Below are 17595 nucleotides of genomic sequence, written 5' to 3' on the forward strand. Positions count from 1 at the left end.
TGGTATCATATGACTCGCTACCCGCCCACCACCTCACCTTGAGCCCAACAGCTGGGCTTCCAACAATGGAACATATAAGGGGTACGAAACACAACAACAAAACCCCACCCACTCCTACCGGGGTATTCACCTTCGCCCGGGGTGCGCCCACTAGGCACTGAGTCCACCCACGGTCAAAGACCCAGTGAATTGGACACCCTATGGGCATGCCGTAGATACCTCTATAACCACCCACCACTAGGCGACCTTGACGCTCAGCCCACACTCAATGTCAAGTTCAAGGGGAAAACATGCACTCAATTCAATATTATGTCCCGAATGCACTTTGTCGGTTTCAAGCTCCCTCTTTCTCTCTAGTTGACCGAGGTCGGAATCATGTTGAGATTTGCCCATTCTTGTCTATCCTTCATTATAAAGTTGGGAAGATCAGTTAGAGCACCCCGATGTCACTGGCAACCACCGCGGTGGTTGCCGGTGCACCGCTCCCCGCCCCCCCGCCCTGAGCTTTGTCTTTCCCTATTTCGCCTGATTCAATACTGATGGTAAAAAACTGATAAGGACACTGGAATATTAAAACAAACTTGTTGATTTGGAGAATTGAAGAATAATTATTTTGCTTTTTCTGTTGATATTGAATTGCTCTTTTAATTATGTTCATGTCAGAAAGGGGAATTATTTTGGGGACTCGTGGAATTTGATGATACGAGCATGGAATTGGTACAAAGTCAGAGTATGACACGAGAAACGGTGCATTGTAGACTCCCGGCCCCTGAATTTAAAAAAATACATATTATGTAGAGTAAGAGCTGATATCAAAATGTTTTCAAAATGACCGCTGTTGCTTGTTATACTATCTATATTTTTTCGAAGTTCAACTGAAGAATCGTGTACGTTTAGTCTTAAGTGCCCATAAGTGAACTAGAATGACTAACAATAAAATGAACCTGAATGGGAGAACGAAACAAAATCGTACACGAAAACGAAATTGACTGCAACAATACTGCAGCTAAAACGAAACCAAATTTTGTATGAATTTAGAAAAACTAAGGATGTCACCCCAAAAATGTCCCCACTCTTTTCCTCTTGGAACAGAAGTGTTCTTCAAAATCCTCAAAAGAATTCATGAGATTCCCAGAAAGGTGAAGTCAATGAAGACGATGGGGTACCACCATGCACCCATTTCGAGCACCGAATGTCTCACCACGCCCGAAAAGCTCTATTGTTAAGACTAATTTCATTTCGCTAAATACCCACAACATTCTTCCTCCATGATTACACACGATCTACAATGCCTTGATATCTGACAGAGGGTGGCCCCCTAACAATATCCACACTCTTTTCCTCTTGTATTAATGCGAAATACTCCCCCCCCCCCGCCGCGCCCACCCACAGGTAAATGAAGACACAATTACGCGGCGGAATCGAGCATGCCCGACAACGCCCGTTCTTTTGTGTCAAGAGAAACTGGCTTCTTACTATAATGAACCCCACTGTTACACCTGTGCCCAATATCATGGTTCTGCTTACCGTAAGCCGAAAATTGGCGCTTACGGAAGCAGGGAATTTCTACTTTACTGTTCGTTTTACTCTATGCCTTCATATTGTACAATATTGATAGTTTCTACCCATTTGCCATGCAGTGAAAAATCGAATTTTAATTACTGCTATGCGACCTACTTGTCTACATTTACATCTGTATACGGGTGTGCAGGTAATGTGAGCGTAGACAGCCAGTTACGTGGAATAAGCACGCGAACTAAAAAACAGATCCCTGAAATGCGCACCAATTTGTTTGCTTACGGTTAAGCAGAAAAATAGAATCGGCCCCCATTGTTTGATTCAAGTATGACTTACTTAACGAGGTAATAAAAATAAGGTCAATTTATTTCTGCTGGTATGTCGTCACCACCACGTTTTTAAAGGTACCACCATGTGTTTGACAGGTACAGCACGTGATAATGAACGCGATATCAATATGGGTCAAGTATTTCATTACTTGAACACAAATTCCCAGAAAACAATATTACGCAACAAAATAATCAAATGATATCACAAAATTCCTCACATACTTTTCATTCATTCTCCGCAATTTTGCGGGTATTTATTTCCCAAAAAGAAAGAAAAAACCTCATAACATGAACTGTATAATGGCTTATTAAACGATAACCTACAATGTTTCAACCTCAGATTCTTTTGTTACATTATTTCAAAATGAGCAAAATTACATTGGTATTTGAAATATGTCAGTGGTTTTTCTCATTGTTTTATACATGTTTTTTTCCTTTTCTTCTTGATAGAGAATAATGGTACAGGTATTTCTGGCAGTGGTAAAAATCTTGGTGAACAATGCATAGGCTTTGATACAAGTTTGTAGTAAAACGAAACACTTAACATTGATACAACGAGTTATTAGTGACTTCACAAAGACACGATGTCCACAATGCTACGTTTCGACAGACACAATCACAATTGGTACGAATACTACTCGAGTTTTGTTTTTCTTCATTTTATCATTCTACATTTGACATATACATGTATTACTTAACGAATAAAACATGAAATCCACTCAAAATGCGAATCAACAAATGCATGGACACTTTAACGGTATTTACAAAATAAATAAATATAAATAAATATATTTAATGACGTAACTTCTTGGACGCCACGCAGAGGCGTCACGTTTGTTTTTTATGAAAAAATAATTTATCGTAATCGAAAAATATGAAACGAACAAATTAAAAAATACACATAAAACAGTCGTAAAGTTGGCAGTGGTATGAGACATTGTAATGTACAAACTTGGCATTATAAAGTATTGAAAAATTACCCCCAAAACGGCATACATTATTAACAGGCTAACAACAAATCCCCCCATGGTTTTTCAAGAGCCAAAACCTGCCTTAATTCGGCAAAACAAGTAAGGCAATTCTGCAATATTTCAGTGTGTGTGTGTTGTGGTTTTTTGTAACGATTATCAAATGATTACAATAAAAAAACGATGATGATAAAAATCCAAGGCCTTCGATGGCTTTTATGTAGAGAAAGAATTGAGCAGCATGACAGAAATTCAGTCAGAATTATTTCTCGTTCTAAAAATAAAAAGTTTTCTCACTCGCTAGTCTGAATGCAATTGTGTTAAAGAAGGATGACTCAACAATATTCTTTAAAGGTCAGATTAATTACTGAGAATCTAACATCACTTTTCCCCAGGTCGGTGAAAGTGTCCCCGCAAATAAACTTTCTTGTTCTCTGTCGATGAGTAAGACTTTGAAGTCTGACTCACATTGACCAAGTCCGAGGACCATTACCTCACCGTGTCAATCCGAAACAATGCGTGGGGAAAATCAAGCATTTAGACGGCTTAGAGAAATGAATGGTTCCCGCTTAGATTGATGGCATTTTAGCAAAATGTAACCCAGTAACTTGTTGCGAATTGTCATCTGCAAACCTTGGTATTAACATTACCATGCAGTCTTAGATAATTATAAACATATACACTAAAAAATGTTGAAATAGGCTTAAGTAAGAAAAAAATAATGGTCGTATGATACTGGCACTGGTGTTTTTGTGTTTTTTGAGAAAATTCCACAGAGGGATACTTCTGCTTCCAACAAATAAGTTTAGTCATCAATTATTATAAATATTATTGCACCTAGATTTATTTAGTTCGACTAGAAACCCTATATGGTTTCTGTTATTACACTTTGCATCACACCATTCTACTTGTTAAGTTCGTTCTGGAATGAAATATGAAGGCAATGCTGTGACATTCATTTGTCAATAAGTTAAATATTATTACATTTAATTTGGTACAACGAATTACTTCTTTAGAGTTGATAGCTTTACGATCATGATATTATGTTGGTCTGGCTCTGAGTATTGTAAGTGCTTAGAAGCACTTGAGCCTATAGCTCTGAGATTGTTAGCACTTTAGGCTATAGTTCGGAGTATTTTAGCACTTAAGGCTTATAGCTCTGTGTATTTTAACACAATATGCTAGCTCAGCGTATTTTAACACTTCAGGCTTTAGCTCTGAGTATTTTAGCACTTAGGCTTTAGTTCTGTGTATTTTAGCACTTTAGGCTATAGCTCTGAGCATTTTAACACTTTGGCTTTAGCTCTGTGTTTTTTAACACTTTAGGCTTTAGCTCTCAGTATTTTTAGCACTTCAATCCGATGCTAAATTCAAGAATGACAATAAGTATATCATGATTCCGTTTTCAAATGGAAGTTGTTTCTACTTCCTCCTGAATACACTTGCCTAAAAATAAGAACATCATGAATATGTTCCTCTTTTGCAATATCACAGCGTTTTTTACAGGTTTTCTGAGCAAAATTACAAATATTCCTCATAACGAAATGTATAGTCTGCTGTCTGCCTTTAAATAAAAAAAGTCTCTAATTGTGTCAGGTTCCATCTTCTCACAGTTGAATAAGAGTCCTGTTTGAATCCGGACTCGAAATGTCACTACCGCTGCTCTCTGATTTAATCGCTTCCCTCCCACAGCTCATGGCTTCGCCCGACTCGCCATTTTGCATCCCATTCGCCACGGAGTAATTGAAGACGCTGGTGGGCGTGACCACTTCATTTGTAGGGGTTTCCAAACTGCAAGTTGATGTTGCTGTGGAGGTGGTGGCGGTCTGTTTGTTGGCTTTGTTCTGTCGGCACATGGCCTTATGGGCTTCCAGTATGAACTCCAGTTGTTCTTTCTGTTGGTGCAGTTTTGAGATTTCTTGCTCCAAAGTGGCGTTCTTTTCCTCCCAATCTTCGGTTTCCTGAAATCAAAATTGGTAAAAAATACATTAAAATATGCTCATAAAATAAATGTAAATCCCCATTTGAAGATGAACTTAAATGCCTTGAGTTCCTCACTAAATTCAGCTCGTTTATGATCATGTTTGACACAACTAATGAATTTACACACTTTTCTTCAAAGACAACCAACTGTACTTGCTTACACCAAAGAAATATCAATTTTTATATATAATATAATATTTTAAACCAAGATAACATGTTCGCATGTTAGAAAAATCATGTTCGGGTTATCCAAATAAACAATCCTGACGTTTCTTTCAAATACTTCATTATCAAATCAAAATCATCACAGTCGTAATGATTTCGTGCAAAATAAAGGTTCGTGCTGTTGTTGTTGTTTTGTAACCCACCCGTATGTATGTAACACTGTACTCACCCCAATCAGTGTATTGGTATGGTCCACACGTCTCTGGCGGCATTTAGCAGCTGCCAATTTGTTTCTCTCACGACGTACACGTCTTTTGTCTCTCTCATCTGGCGGCAACTGCACGTTCAAAAAAGGGGAACAAAGGGATACAAAACATTAATTATGCAGTCCAGATTAAACGGCGGCCATTTTGAGAGCAATATCCACGACGCTAACCCCACACCGTAGCATACGCTATGCACTATGCGTACACACCATCTGTGCTCGGTCAATGGGCGTTCTGTCGACATACCAAACTGTCACCATACTTTACGTTACAAATGAGCCACGGTGTTGTTTGTCAATTTCGCTAGAACTGTATTATGTTTAAGGCAAGAATACAGTCTTTCTTGGAGGCAATATTCCTTCTAAAGTTACACATCAAATACTAGACTATTATACCTCCATGATGATGATATTATAACGCGAGTTTCCAATGCAGAAATTCCACGTATGCGCTCTCTGTCTCTGTGCGTGTATTACGGCCCAAGTGAATAATGATGTGGAAATTCTAGCCCTATAGTCACAGCATGCACTAAACCCAACAATGCTGGTTGCAACCAGTATAACCCCTGTATGTCAACATGGTCACAATACGATAGTTTGACCTTCAGTCGTGTACAGTCTATCGAGATATACAACAACCCTGTACATTTCTGACGCAGTTGTATTTTGTTATCGTGAAATGAGATTAAAGTGTGCGTAAGGCTAACAACAGACAAAACTCTGAATACGTGCAACCATAGAGCTAGAACCATGGATGGAGGCACAGCGTACAAAGCCCTACGTAATGTGTGTACCAGCGTAAATCTTCACCCAATATTGACCCTGGCCATAGTCCTCTGAAGGATTCCAGTTTGTTTTTGCCAGAACTTGTTTTCCCTGAATACAACTGATGCCCTGTGTACACCAAAACACTAAAGCCATTCAGCCTTGCTGAAACTTAAGCCGCAATTGTCCTGCGTGAAATCGGCATTTTGAACAATGGGCTTTCATTGTGGGCCTCTGGGTGTTTTTTTCACTTTCTAAAAACCATAGAGCAAGGATTTGCTAAAGCCATGCTACAACCCATAGAGTTGTAGTAGACGCCATGATTATTCGTTACTACCTCACCGCCAAGCTGTCCACATTTTCTGATTAAGTATTTCCTCCTCAAAATCAAGTCATCACTTTAGAATCTATCAGAGATTTCTGAACCCATAAAGGAACCCTGGATTTGAACGTGATTCATCACAAGGAAGGTTTTAATAAAGTTTGGTTTAACTCCACAGGAGAAATGGCTTCCGTTTATATTAAGGACACTTTAAAAACCTTAGCATGTTGTGACTTGTGTCTTTGCGAAATACCAAGGTATCGTTGACTACACGGTGTAAAGAGAATAAATGGTATGTTTCCAAGAAAATGGCCTCCGATCTAATTACACATTGCCCTCTATATATCACGATGGCTTAACAATAAAATGGAAGTGTCAGTTTGGAGGCGTTTCATATGGGGCCATTCCGCCCACGCCTTCACCCATTCCCCCCCCCTTTTTTTAACCTTAAAACCAAGAGTCAACTCAAATTCCTGGAAACCACGAAAGGATTTGACTGTGTTAACCGGAAACCGACGAATGAGGAAGGCCGACATACAAAAGAAGTGTGTGCCGAAAAAAGGCGAACAACACAAAACAATGGTGTGCACTTTTTCCGGGCGGAAGTGTTCAAAACTTTGCTGTCCACTTCCATTTCTCAATATTCCGATATCCTATCTAAACCACACTGAAATCCTAGTCACAAATATTGAAAAAGATGTTCGTATCCTGCCACCACTTTTAACAGCTTTTTGACTCAAAAAAAAAAAAAAAATCTAATTTGAGTAAATTAGATACCAACTGAATTCACAATAAATGACAAAATGGTGGTAGGATACGAATATTTTCCCAATAATATAGATTTTTTTATAACAATGAAATGAAAGAAAATACATTACCTCCTCATCTCTGATTCGTCTCCTTGAAGTGGAAGGGGACATCCTGAGCATGTCCAAGTCGGCAGCCGTTCTGACAACCATCCCCCTTCCCGGGTGGACATTCCTTGAGTTTTGGATCCTGTTAGCGATGGGGGAGTGAGAGTTCGAAGACACCGTTGGTGGGACAAAGTTACCCCCGTGGATGTTGTTGTTGAGATGGGGCAACCATCCACTCGTCAGTGAAGTTGGTGTGATCACAGAGGTTGGGATGGCATGTTGGTGTGTGCTCATTGGGTGGGGTGAGCTGGTCATCGGTGGTGGGGCATAGCTTGAAATGTCCATGATATCATCAGATGCTGTGTAATCCTGAATCAAAATAAACAAAACACAAAATTTATTATCACAAATTCATTGACAAGAGGAGAACTGGATGCGAGTCGGTTAAACAAAAAGAAGAATTTTTTTGAAGTTGGTTGAGTAGAAATCAACTTACCGCTTCAACTTTAACAAGTTTGGCCGATGTCGGGTACATACTGACTGACTGCCTGAGTCCCAACAATTAATTTGAAACAAAAAGTGAAACTTGCCCCAAAATTGAAATCCCAGCAATACGACCGCAAAAGTTTAACAACAGTTGTCCAGGGTTATAACACGCACTCGGTGGGGTCCTGTGCCAAAATGCTTTGAAAGCGCCAAGCCGCAAAACTTTTTAACCCAGAACACAAACTAATTGGAGAGGGACCCCTCTTCAACCTCAGACTAAATTGACTTAATCCCAAACGGGATATGCCTTCTATCCGGGTCGGAAGGCGCATGACTTTGACTAACCCGAAGATGAGCATTTTTTTGTAAAGAGTTGCGCAAAAAAAGTCACGTGTGGAGCCTGTATCCAGTAAGTGGAGAATCTAACATGATTCTGTTGGAAGAGTGTGGCATTAATGTCCTGCTCAAGGCTCAAGCCTAGCTTCCCCTTTTCCAGAAACTCAGGGTCGACGACCCGAGATTGGTGATTGATTGATAGATATACACAGTGGATGCATTCGAGGTGTAAGTCATCTTACTATTAATAAGAGTGATGCAAGTAAAGGGATACCTAAAGCCCTTGAGATCGTGAAGGAAGATGTTCTTCCCCCATGAGATGTAGCCCCACCAATTAGTGCCAAACGCTGGACTCCCTCTGCTTCGTGAGTCCAGCGTAATGGCACTACTACTGATGGGGCTACATGAGATGGAGATTCCATGAGATGTATCATTGTTTCTTACCTCACCGTCTCCTTGCATGATGCCTGTAGACATCGTAGTGAGGACATCATTTAGATTCTTCATCAGGCTGGTTACGTCGCTCGATGCTACAGTAACGTTAGGGTACATAACCCTTGATGTGAAGGGGGTATACAGCTAGCACGTAGGTATGGTCAGGTGGCAATCACCGAAGGCTAGCACTTTAGTCCAAAATCTCCTGAGCTCCAGTTGAGATGCTTCTGTAGTAGTAGAATACAAGTGTATATCTCGTGAATGGGTAGTTTACTCGGTTCGGGCTCGGAAAGCTTCGATATCTTTCGGAATCTGTGAGATCGGGGCTTCCACTAGCGATGACTCACAACTGAGAACGGTTATGGGATATTCCCTACGAACGCTCTGGTTATATACATTTTGCACTTACAGTATGCAGACTGCAGTACAACGCTATCTGCCCGGAGCCAATGCTGCGCAGTCGCAGTCAGGCACATCTATTAATAGCGATGACCATGATGTCGTTAATAAAAAACGGTTTCTTGTTCTCCAATAGCGGGTTACAATACACCAGCTATGCCTTTATTTCCGGGACTGAATGGTGACCTGTTTCCTATCTTTGCTTTGCTTTGATTAAAAACCAAACTTGCATTACTCTTAGGGTTGAAAAAGCCTGATTTTGACAGTTTTAGGGTAAAGGAAGTTTCTAGAAATCAACATGTCATGAATAAATCATCTTGATGCTTTTGTGAGCAGTTGCTAGGCGCCGTCTTGTTAGTAAATATTCAGATGTGCGTCACAAAGGCCATTGTGACGTCAATGACTCTGACCAATAGGAGTCCTTGTTGATTTGTGTTGTTGCTGTGCCAGGCGATATATACATACCATAACAACGTGCAGTATGGCAATGCAAATCTCTCGATTGAATACATTATAACCAAGGCCAGTATTCTAAGCGTTCGTTTTACCCGTCGCATTTTTCTTCACAGCTTCGGGAAAAATCGATACTGTTCGCAGAAATCGTAAAAACCGATGTGTGGAAATCTGTCACATGTTAAAAATTATAAAAAAAATAAAATAGAGTTAGTTGCAATGTGCTTACCAATCAGAAGGACCTATGGTATAATGCAAAAAGTGCAATCTTTGGGTTTAAACAAATATAACAAATAAAAGCTAAATTTTAGCAATCTTTTGATTTGAGCAAAAAATGCCCAGGTTGCTTTTTAGATACAGTTACAAATAAATGTCCATAATGTGTAAGCCTATTAGATATTTAATTCAAAAGTCGGGTTGCAATAATAAAACATTAAAAAAAAATATTGATATCAAGATATTATGTATTAGTATTCTCCTTGATTTTTCTCCCCATCACAAATAGAAATGATTAAAAAATAAAATATTCGAAAACTGATCAACCAGAGTTTTTATTTTCAAGGTAAATCTTGAACATTATTTTACCAATAAACTTAAACTCTTAAAAATGATGTGATAAAAAATAAAATGAAACTCATTGAGGCCTACCCCTCCGAAAATTGATATGATATTAGAATATGTATATTTAATAAAGTATTTTGTGATTATACTTTTATGTTACTGGGTTATTGTTCAATAAATTTACTGATATATTTCCATATTTCTAACAACAAAGAAAACGTTTAGTTGTTGAACTATTTTATTTAAAATCTTGGTTAAACTCAGTAGGCCTATCAAAGATCCGTTTAAACAGAAAATAAGAATACTTTTTAGATTTTAGTTTGAAAATAATCTAAGGGGAAGCAAACCAATAAAAGAAGAAATAAATATTTGTCAGCATACATCTTGGAGAAGCCATATTTCTCAACTCGCAATATAATTTATTCCACATTATAACCCATTGCTTATGCGCACCTGGCATTCGAAGAACTCATTAGCATAATTAATGGAATGCTATTATAATAGTAACACGCCGTGTGCACAGCGAGACTAAATTTAGCTGCCTACGGAACATTACATAGTCTGCTGAAATTAGCAGCATGGTCTCCCAAGACGCATAAATTATGCGGGAGTTGAGGCGATATAATACGGGTACGAGTGTCTTGGTCGTGTGTGTCGTGTTGGTTGGCCGATGTGATGGATAGATGAACGGCGGGCGAACGGGCGAGCAGGGGGAGATGACATGGAAGCCGGACCGTCTTGCGAGCAACACTTGACGGCTTGCTCAACCTGTCTACGTTGTGCTGGATTATTGAGCTTCGTACAAGGAGTTGTTTATGTTGTTGTTTTGTTGGTGATTTTGTTATTGTTGTTGTTGTGGGACTGTTTTGCCAGTTGTGTTTTTTTTTTCTTTTCAAACGTGTATTTAATTTATTAATCACTGACGTATGTTGAAACTGCTGCATTTCTCTAAGAGCAACCTCTCGCTGGCAAGTAGATACACACATGTTGTTACCGCAAATCAAATATGTATTGATACCTCACCACGCAATGCCTAAAATGCTAAACACTAATATATTTATGAAATATTTGATGGAATATTGAAATAATAAACATGAACAAATTTCTCCATGTTACTTATTTCAATATTTCATCCCCAAATTACTATATAATATCATTTGGCCCCACTGTGAAGGCCAGTTCTAAATAAAGATAGTCAAATAAACTCAACGCGTGTATAGGTGTGTCTCCCCTTAACCGCAGAGTTTGGGGTATACCTATTGATTATTACAATAATGACTAACCAACCATACAAAGGCAACCACACCAAGAGTTTGCTGTCATCATCATCCATGCGCCAAATAATTAGTTAGAGGGCGTAGCTTCGGCATTCCTCAAGCACACACTCAACCAAAGAAACAATCATCTTTAATTTCAAAGTACAACCAAAATGTCCAAACACTTGAACTCTTTGAGCCTAAACCCAAATTAAACTTGTCTAAGTCGGTTACCCATCGATGCATATTACATTGTGAGAGGTTGCCGCTCAAGTTTCCACAAAATTACCACTATAGACTATTATACTATTGCCCCCACTTGAAAAGGCTAGCTCTAAATGTATAGATGAATTTATAGGTATATCTCATCTTAAATACACTGGACACTATTGGTAATTGTCAGAGACCAGTCTGCTCACTTGCTGTAGCTCAACATATGCATAAAATAACAAACCTGTGAAAATTTCACTAGCTCAACCGGTCATCGAAGTTGCGAGCTAATAATGAAAGATAAAACACCCTTGTCACACAAAGTTGTGTGCTCTTCTGATGCTTGATTTCGAGACCTCAAGTTCTAAATCTGAGGTCTCGAAATCAAATTCATGGAACATTACTTCTTTAAAAAAAAAACTACGTTACTTCAGAGGGAGCCGTTCTCACAATGTTTTATACTACCATCCTCTCCCCATTACTCGTTACCAAGTAAGTTTTATGCAAAAAATTATTTTGAGTAATTACTAATAGTGTCCACGGCCTTTAACCGCAGAGTTCGGGATATACCTTATTGATTATTACAATTATGACTAACCATTAGAGCAAGGAACAGACACAGGCAACTACAACCATTCAAGCCAAAACAATCAGTGGGCGTAGCTTCAGCATTCCTGAAGTACATGCTCAACCTAACAACAACAATAACGCCCATCGTCATAATACATTATTGTAAACCATATTCATTGAACAATGAAAATACCGTTTGGAATTCCATGCATACCATACATTATATAATGACATGGCAGATTAATTGTGTGATTCCGCAACCCGTATATTTGTGTAAACCTAACGGATTAGAATTATAGTATTGTTAGAATATTAAATACTGCTTGTCAGCTTTAATCCGTATCGGTAGAAAGAAAACACAACATTAAGATGACAAATTGTATATCTAATTTATTATACTTTGACAACAAACCATACAGTGATGACAAATTCTTGAAGGGACGAGTTATTTATGTTGTAGTTTAGAACAGTGTTTTAGCATGGGTCTACTTTGGGTTAATGCACGCGCCAACGGGAAAATTGTCTTTAAATGTTTAGAGAACTCTTTATTTTGAAAGAAAGATTCAGTTTAAAAAAATGTGAATACCGGCAAAATTACTTATTCCATCAATCTATTAAAAAAGAAACAAAACTCTTATTATATCCTTGCAAACTGAAAGACTTCGGTTTTCGATGAATTCCGTATTGGATAGTGTCCGAGGTGCGCGTTTTACCTGGTTAATAGGAATGGCACGATCATACACACATTGCATTATGCGACCAATCCTCCACTTGTGACGTCATGCAAACTTGTGGAGCGACGGAACAATAGCGTGACGTCACATGTGGAGGCATTATCCTACACATAATTCCAGGTTTGCTTGAACCTAACTTGCAGTTCAAAGTTGGACTGCAAAATGGTTTACAAACTTTTAAATAATATTGATAGAACTATTCTCAACTCACCAGTAGTTCAGTTCGTTTTCGTTAACACTCGTAAAGATGTAGTATGATTTCAGTCGATCGTACGTTCAGTTGTCACAAGAACTAACTCGTTGGTCTTTTATACTTCTGTAAAACATGTTTGATATTCTTCTGTCAAATGCTTGTTTATGAATGGTAACCGATCGCCAAAGGTGTGCTATCTTAAAGCAGCCTTTCCTGGTATAGTCGGAAGCATTTCCACTGCGTGACTGTATACAACTATTTATGTCTAAGGTGTCATGAAGAAAAGAATAATACCCATTTCCTCGAATGACGGTTATCTGTTATGATTATGATGTAAACAATTCGTTTCAATTATGCAAAGAGGATTATTCAAATTATGGATTTAGATATCATGGTTATGGTTTCTACATTTGTGTTTGTTTGTGAAGAGATGTTTCTGTATTGGTCAAGTTGGGAAAGTTCCAGGTAGTATTTTCGTTACCCTTTTCATATTTATTTATTTGTGTATAATTATTTATTTTAAATATGTGGACGTTTACACAAGGAATACAAATTGAACAGGGGCTTTCACGGTTAGAAAAAAAGAAAAAAAGGTACCAGACCCCTGCCATTTATGAAGTATACAAATTAATAACAAGGAGATGATTGCATCCAAAAGGCTTTCAAAATCACACAGCGATCGATATGAGGCGGGATAAGACTACGATCCCGAAGGATCCTCCCGAAGCCTAATGTAAACCATTGATATTCGTTACTCCTTTGAATTAAGATAAGCTACATCGGTAAAAGAACAACAAAAAAGAAGAATTTGTTTCTCTTTGCACGACCATCTTCCAACCCATACACAAATGAAGTCTTGTCACCAGAAAAGCAAATAATGATTCAAGTATATTTTGGGAAAACGAACTGCTCGAGCTACCTCAGCACAAAACAACTTATGATTACATGACTGATATATACTCCACGGAGGCAACGAAGGCGATTTCCCCCAATGCCCCCTGGTCATTGCCTTGGTGCCCTTGAAATGATCCCCGAGTCGAAATTTACAATCTCCTCATAGGGTGCCCTTTATTAAGAAGAAAATGCCTCGGTGCCCTTACCCTTTCAACAACGACGCATGTTTTTACATAGGCACGTGCTTACCACAATAAGGTTACAAGTCAAGTAACATTATACCATTCCTGACCTGTGTCTTGCTTATTCTTGCTTAGCAGACATTTTAAGTACTAATGTCTGCTTAGACAGCATTATGACATTTGGCCCAGATAACAACTGATTGAACGGTATAATGAAATTGATCTGTGCTTAAAACAAAACTATTGCTGTAGATTATAAATTTCCCAATATTGCTTCCGTTTTTATAACCGATAATTTCCTCGTCTCGTCTTCCCTTACAAGAACAAGTGAAAGTTGCTCTTACTGATTCAACTCAATCAAACGAGCATTGATGATGCAATTGGTCAAGTATTGACTATGGGTCGATCATATGGTATTTATAGATGGATATATCTCACAGTACGTTCAGGATGGGAACAAGCAGACCTACAGGGGGGGGGGGGGGGCATATAGAAAAGTATTTGTAACAATTTGAAAGTCCTCTATACTTAAGTCGGTAAGTGTTGGCATGACAGTAGCCTGTTGCAGTGAACACTTTCCCTGCTCTTTTGACTGTACTTTTGCCGTAGGTTGGCCATTTTAGTTTGAAATCAATCGACCATTCATCAGGCATTTGTACAGTGCCATATTTCGAGACGCTGCAGATCGAAGAACAATATTTAAGACGAAGGAGTTCACGAATGATTTAATGGGGAGATGACAAGTGTATTGGACTGAATGTCAGCAGATTCGAAATAGTGAGTTTGTAGATGACTTTTGATGACTCGTATGGAACCAAATGTGCGAAGTAAAGTGGTCACTTTTGGTGTAGATTTGATAGAGAATGAGATCTAGGAATATTCAACAGTTAGTTTGTTTAAACATGAGCAATGACCATGTGGTTCTTTCTCGTCATGGTTTGGCGTCCCAGATTGGGCAGATGATGTACACAACCAGTCTCTAACATACACTGGGGCTAGACCATGAAGTGCTTTCAAAATAACTTTAAAACATGATAGACCTATATACATCCAATGTCATTTCTTGACATCCAAATTCGGCCACAGCGGTGCTCAAGGGCGGTTTCGAATAATGGAGCAAAAATACTCACACACGTAATTAAGAATGATCAAGCAAAATTATTTGGAATATTCCATGATAGGCGAACCACATGAACTTTGACTTAAATGGTTTTTTGCAGCAATCTACAAATGAATACAATTAAGGAATGCAACTTATGTATTGCCTCTGTCTTCCAGCTTGTTCAAGTTTCCTTTGTTAAAGTTTGACGTCAGTTCACGTCACACATTTGATTGTTTGAAGAAAAAAACCACCAGTTTAATCTTCTGAATTATTGTTCCGCACTCTTAAATTGACGTCATATTGCGTCCCCTGCTCTATGAGTATACAATACATTGGGTTATACATTGGTTTGTTTTTCCAGAGCTCTTTTGTGTCGGTGCAGGGTGGTTACCTTGGGGTGTTTTGGGGGGACCTGGTGAGGACTCAAGCGTGCACTGTCCCAGGTACCCATAGATCACGCGACTAGAAATTGAGTGTCAATACGTCAGGTTTTTTTTATAGCTCTGTGGATCATAATCAGAGGTATACCTTGTGATATATATAAAGACTACGTAGGTAATGAACAATACAAACGTCAAAATAGGCACTTTCTCCTTGGCCGACATTGGTAAATTTCTACTGGGGCATTTCAAGGGCATTAAGGCAATGCCCAGTGGGACATGGAGGCAATCGTATTCGTTGCCCCACATCTGGAAGGGGTTGGATGCAACACTAGGGGCTGGCTGGTGGAGGGTAGTTTGAATGACCGGTATGGGGAGGGGGTGGGGGCTGCAGTGGGAAGGTAGATTGTGTGGTGTCTGGCCCTGGGTAGGGGTGTACGAGGACGACGTGGTGGGGGGGGGGGAGACCTCTAATTCTACCTCCAAGTGTAAACAGACTACTGCAAAATGCCTAATAAGAGGTTATGATCTTTAGAGCCACACTTTGATAATGTTATAGTTATAATCATGTGTTGGTGACGTCATTGTTCTTATCGATTATTGTGTAATCTCAAGCTCAGACATTTCATCTGCTTATGGATGAAAGTCCAACCACGTAGGGGGCAGTAATGCTTCTATTGGATTATATATATATATATATCAACACTTTGTTCTCCAAGTCGAATACACACTTGTGGTGACGCAATACACAGTGCAAATATGCGTTTAGTTTCTAGCAGATCAAAGTCCAAAATATATGATCGAACTTTCTGGGTCACAGTGTGTGCTATTTCCATTCAAGTATTCATTCAATTGTACCTGAGTGTTCTCGATTGTTTGGGGTGTTTCATTAAAGGCATCGGACACTAGTGGTAATTACTCAAAATAATTGTTCATGAAAACTTACTTGGTAACGAGTAATGGAGAGCTATTGGTAGTATAAAAGATTGTGAGAAACGGCTCCTTCTCTGAAGTAACGTAGTTTTTGAGAAAGAAGAAGACATCAGAATTTGATTTTCAGGTCTCGAAATTAAGCACCCAACTTCGTGTGACAAGGGTGATTTTCTTCCATTATTATCTCGCAACTTCGACAACCATTTGAGTTCAAATTTTGGCAGGTTTGTTATTTATGCCTATATTGAGACACACCAAATGGGAAGACTGGTCTTTGACAAATTACCAAAGGTTTCCAGTGCCAATCTAGTTAACATTCGGAACAAACTTGATCACATTTGTTCTATTTACAATGGTGGCCGTAAGTTATGGACATCAAACCTACAATATTATTGACGTAAATAATTACGTAAATATTCACAGTTACTGCCCCAAATCGCAAATAGATGCGTGAATATTCGCCTGTTGGGGTAGACTTTACGTCATTACTCACGTAAAAATGTGCCTCTGGGGAACAACTCGTGAATGTTTACGTGGATATTTACGCAAATATTCATGATTTGGGTATCATTCGCAAATATCTACTCGGATATTTGCGAATTTGGGCAACGAACACATTAATAATAATACTTATGGGAATATTTACGTACTAAATGTGTGTATGTAACGTCCCTTCAGGGCCACCATACTTCATTATTCTGACTACACCCATAGAGAAATTCTACACCCGTGAATACAATACTTTCCCCAACAAAGCTCAGCCAGGAAAATATCTCTGTGTTGTATATCCTGTGAACTGTGAACAAGTTCCAGACAGAGCCGTGGCTCGACTGTGACGCACTTTCAAAATGAACAATCCAGAAACCTGGCATGAAACCGAAGGTTAAAAACACAGCCCGGATTCGGCTCGCTGTGTTCTGGGATGTTTTGAAACTGCAGGTAAAGTTTGTTCACAGTTGTGACGTATGTTATGAGGTGTTTTAAACGTGCATTATTTATATGGAGTAAAGAATGTCATGCTCGAAAAAAGAAAAGAGAACAAAACAAAAACAAAACAGGAGTTGTCTCTACCGGGCAACCTCGGTAGTCGAGTTGGTAAGACATTGCTCTAGAAATGCAAGGGTCATGGATTCGAATCCCACCCGAGTAACATGCCTGTGATATTTTGTTTTCACAGGACTTGGGAAAGTACTGAGTATACAGTGCTTACACACATCGGTGTATGGGTAAGAACCAAAAATTAATAGCTTGTATGTTGTTCATGACGTTTCGAAGTGTGCTTTACTCGTCTGCAGGACGCAG

The 17595-nt window shown here is 38.9% G+C and overlaps 1 protein-coding gene across 1 annotated transcript; it reads right to left on the reverse strand.

The window, feature by feature from the left end:
• Window positions 1-2066: 2066 nt before the first annotated feature.
• Window positions 2067-8802, reverse strand: LOC117290909 (fos-related antigen 2-like). Its single transcript, XM_033772485.1, has 4 exons — window positions 8436-8802; window positions 7194-7538; window positions 5193-5300; window positions 2067-4776 (listed from the first exon to the last, which is right to left on the reverse strand). Exons 1-4 carry the CDS (start codon window positions 8541-8543, stop codon window positions 4423-4425), a joined length of 915 nt encoding a protein of 304 aa, XP_033628376.1. The 5' UTR covers window positions 8544-8802; the 3' UTR covers window positions 2067-4422.
• Between the last annotated feature and the right edge of the window lie 8793 nt (window positions 8803-17595).

This window comes from Asterias rubens, chromosome 1, assembly GCF_902459465.1.
Source record: "Asterias rubens chromosome 1, eAstRub1.3, whole genome shotgun sequence".
In the NCBI taxonomy this organism is placed as follows: domain Eukaryota; kingdom Metazoa; phylum Echinodermata; class Asteroidea; order Forcipulatida; family Asteriidae; genus Asterias; species Asterias rubens.

Excerpts from the sequence above, each read along its gene's own strand:
- LOC117290909 (XM_033772485.1), bottom strand. The coding sequence starts at position 8,543 with ATGTACCCTAACGTTACTGTAGCATCGAGCGACGTAACCAGCCTGATG. Across the intron at positions 7,539-8,435 it reads TCATGCAAGGAGACGGTGAG|GATTACACAGCATCTGATGA; the intron begins GTAAGAAACAAT and ends ATTTTGATTCAG. Across the intron at positions 4,777-5,192 it reads ATACCAATACACTGATTGGG|GAAACCGAAGATTGGGAGGA; the intron begins GTGAGTACAGTG and ends TTTTGATTTCAG.